The following is a 3,062-nucleotide window of genomic DNA, read 5'->3' on the forward strand; positions in this document are numbered from 1 at the left end:
GACCCGCCATCGGCCGCCAGTCGAACGTCGTCGGAAAGACGGCGACGGCGGCGGTCGGTGAAACGTCTCGTAAATACAACGACGTCCCCCTCCCCCCGCCGTTCTGCGGACGCTGTTCGGAGACGCTATCGGCGAGGACCCGGGCCCGCACCTCCGGCAGCGCCGCCGATTGGCTTCTTTTTTCTCTCTCCTCTCTTTCTCTTTCTACATTCGTACATTATATACACTTTTTTTTTTTTTCTTCTCGTTTTCCCCGTTCGGAAACCATCGGAAACTACATAGGTACCATACCGCCGCCGCCACCGCCACCGCCGCCGCATTCCTTTCTTCTTCAGTTACCTATACGTACACACCGCACACATATATTCACGTTTATAACATATATTATTACGATAATGTTTATACCTGTACACCCCGTATCACGTTAACGTTCCGAGTGCGATATATATACACATATGCGTGCGTGTATATACATATTATATTATATTATTATTACATATGTATGATATGTATATGCGTGTATATCACGGTATAAATATTTTTTTATGACGGCAGACCGCGATTAAGTCTGTTACGCGTGTTATTTTGATTTAATATTATTATTATTATTATTACTATTATTACTATTATTATTACTCTTATTATTATTATTATTATTATTGTTGTTGGTCGTTACAAATAATTACTACTATAATAATATACGATATTACAATTAAATACTATTTAACATTTAATATTATTATAATTTATAATAATAATAATAATAATAACAATCGTTTAGAGAATGCGCGTTGTCGATTAACTGCTCCTACAATCTAACGAACGGGCTTCCACCGAAACGACTCTGTGCCGTTTAACGTATACAAACAGTATACGACAACCATAGCAGGTGAGTGCCGCACGTTTTCATATTGTTTTTATCGCTTGTCGTCGCCGTTGTCGTCGTCGTCGTCGTCGATGATGTCGATGGCGGTGGATCGACGGCCGTCGACTTTCGAACGCCGCGACCGTATCGCTGATACGGCGTTTTCACGTAGATGATAGACCCCGGGCCGCACCGTTCGATCTATTTTTATTGGCGTTCTCATTAATTATTGTATAACGATGAAAAACGATAATGATTACAATTAAAAATACCTAAGGACACCTACAATATACGAAGGATTCGTGCGATCATCGGTTTTCGTTTTTTTCTGCCCCCCGTTTTAGGACGTTGATCAACCATGTCGATGAGCTAGTCAAACGACGCGCACACTACACTCGATATTATGCAGCAAACGCAACAGCATTTCTCGGCCACCGAATACGAACTGCAGCAGCAACAGCCACAGTACCTGGGTAAACACGATGCCGCTGTTAAGTACATGCAACAGCTCGGACTGCACAAGCAAAACATCAAAGTCGATTCTGAGGTGGGTGCAAGTATCGCTGAGAGAACGTAGAACCTATATACTCTCGCATATAATGTCAATGTAGAACGGTCTTAACGGTCCTGCATCTTATCCTGATTTCAGATAAGGCCTTGCTTAGTTGCTGACAATGTGATCAGCGACCAAAACAGTAGTTGTGGTAGTCCACCATTGTCCATTGTAGTCAATGGCGATGAGCAACACAGTTCCAGTACTCCTGTACCAACGTCCACATCGGTATCTCGATCTAAACCTCAAGCTTGTCGCATATGTGGACGTGTTCTAGCATCTACTTCATCATATTATGTACATCTAAAATCACATTCAAACAACAAACCTTACCGTTGTACACAATGTGAAGCCTGTTTTTGCCGTAAACCATATTTAGAAGTAAGTGCATTTGATTACCTATTTTACAAAAAAGACTTAATATTCTTCTTGTTCTCCTTTTCCTCCATCCTTTTCCCCAACTAAATGGGGTCGGCCACTCTTGTCTTATACCTCTGTTGGACTCGGTCCCCTGCCTCTTCTTTATTTACACCAGCTAAAGTATCATTCTGCCAGCCTATTTATTTCTTAGTCTGCCTTTCCCTCTTCACTTTTACATTAAGTTCCATAGCTACTCTCACTGCCTCCGTGTTACCTCTTCTCATAACATGAGCGATTCAGCGCAACCTATTCTTCCCCATTTTGTCTAAATTGGTGCTATTCTTACATTATCCCTATTGAATTAACTTCTTATACTATCTTCATTAGTCACTCCACTCATCCACCTGAACGTGCTCATCTCTGCTACACTCACCCATTGCCCAACATTTCAATCCATAGAATATAGATGACCTCACAACTGCTTTATAGAATTAACCTTTTAATCTTAATTAGTAAATATTTTTAAACAATTTTTTTGGATTGTTGTTCTATAATAACTTTTTTAAATAATTATTAAAAAAAATGACTAGAAGTATATATTAAAAAAGGTGGGTAAGTGGATGTCGCTCTGCTGTACAGTAGGTTACAAGTGGGTCACTGTATAATGGATAGTATTAAATTTGAATTCAATGATATAATATCACTGTATAAGAAAAACGATTCCGAGCGGAGACTGTTTGTCAGTCTAGGTATTAGACATACCTATTATAGGTATACTTATCTATAGTATTAAAAAAAAATTGACCTATAATAGGTATCAATAATAAATTCCAAATTAATCATATCACAATATCCGTTAGGTAACGCATTATACATCAACAACAAACCGTGGTACTATCATAGATATATAATAGTATACTTTAGAAGTTTCAAGTACCCACAAGTAATATTATACAATCACAACAAAATAACTAAAATAGTTATTCCAGGTTTTTTAATATGTAATTTCGTCCAACTTAAAATGACTATAAAAATAAACTGTGCCTTTGTATTTCTTAGAATTTTTGGTAACAGAATTAAATATTTACGTGAAATCTCGTTTTAAATTTTCAATCCTTAGATATAAAAGTTGAACATTTTATACATTTTTAACTACAAAATAATTATTCAATTTTAAATTTGATAAATTTTGTCAAAATTTCAACTTCAAATATTTATAAAAAAAATGTGTGCCTATGTATATTTTAATATTTTACAATTGCTATTGTAACAATATATCAGGAG

General features: G+C 37.1%; 1 protein-coding gene across 1 annotated transcript in view; it reads left to right on the forward strand.

The window, feature by feature from the left end:
* The first annotated feature begins 294 nt into the window (after positions 1–294).
* LOC100159859 (zinc finger protein 300) overlaps positions 295–3,062 on the forward strand; it is an 8,692-nt gene continuing 5,924 nt past the window's right edge. The window contains exons 1-3 of the mRNA XM_001950555.5: positions 295–889; positions 1,210–1,412; positions 1,515–1,799. Coding sequence (XP_001950590.1) covers positions 1,269–1,412; positions 1,515–1,799 — 429 coding nt within the window. The 5' untranslated portion in view covers positions 295–889; positions 1,210–1,268. The remainder of the gene's footprint in view (positions 890–1,209; positions 1,413–1,514; positions 1,800–3,062) is intronic.

Source organism: Acyrthosiphon pisum, chromosome A2 (assembly GCF_005508785.2).
Source record: "Acyrthosiphon pisum isolate AL4f chromosome A2, pea_aphid_22Mar2018_4r6ur, whole genome shotgun sequence".
NCBI lineage: Eukaryota > Metazoa > Arthropoda > Insecta > Hemiptera > Aphididae > Acyrthosiphon > Acyrthosiphon pisum.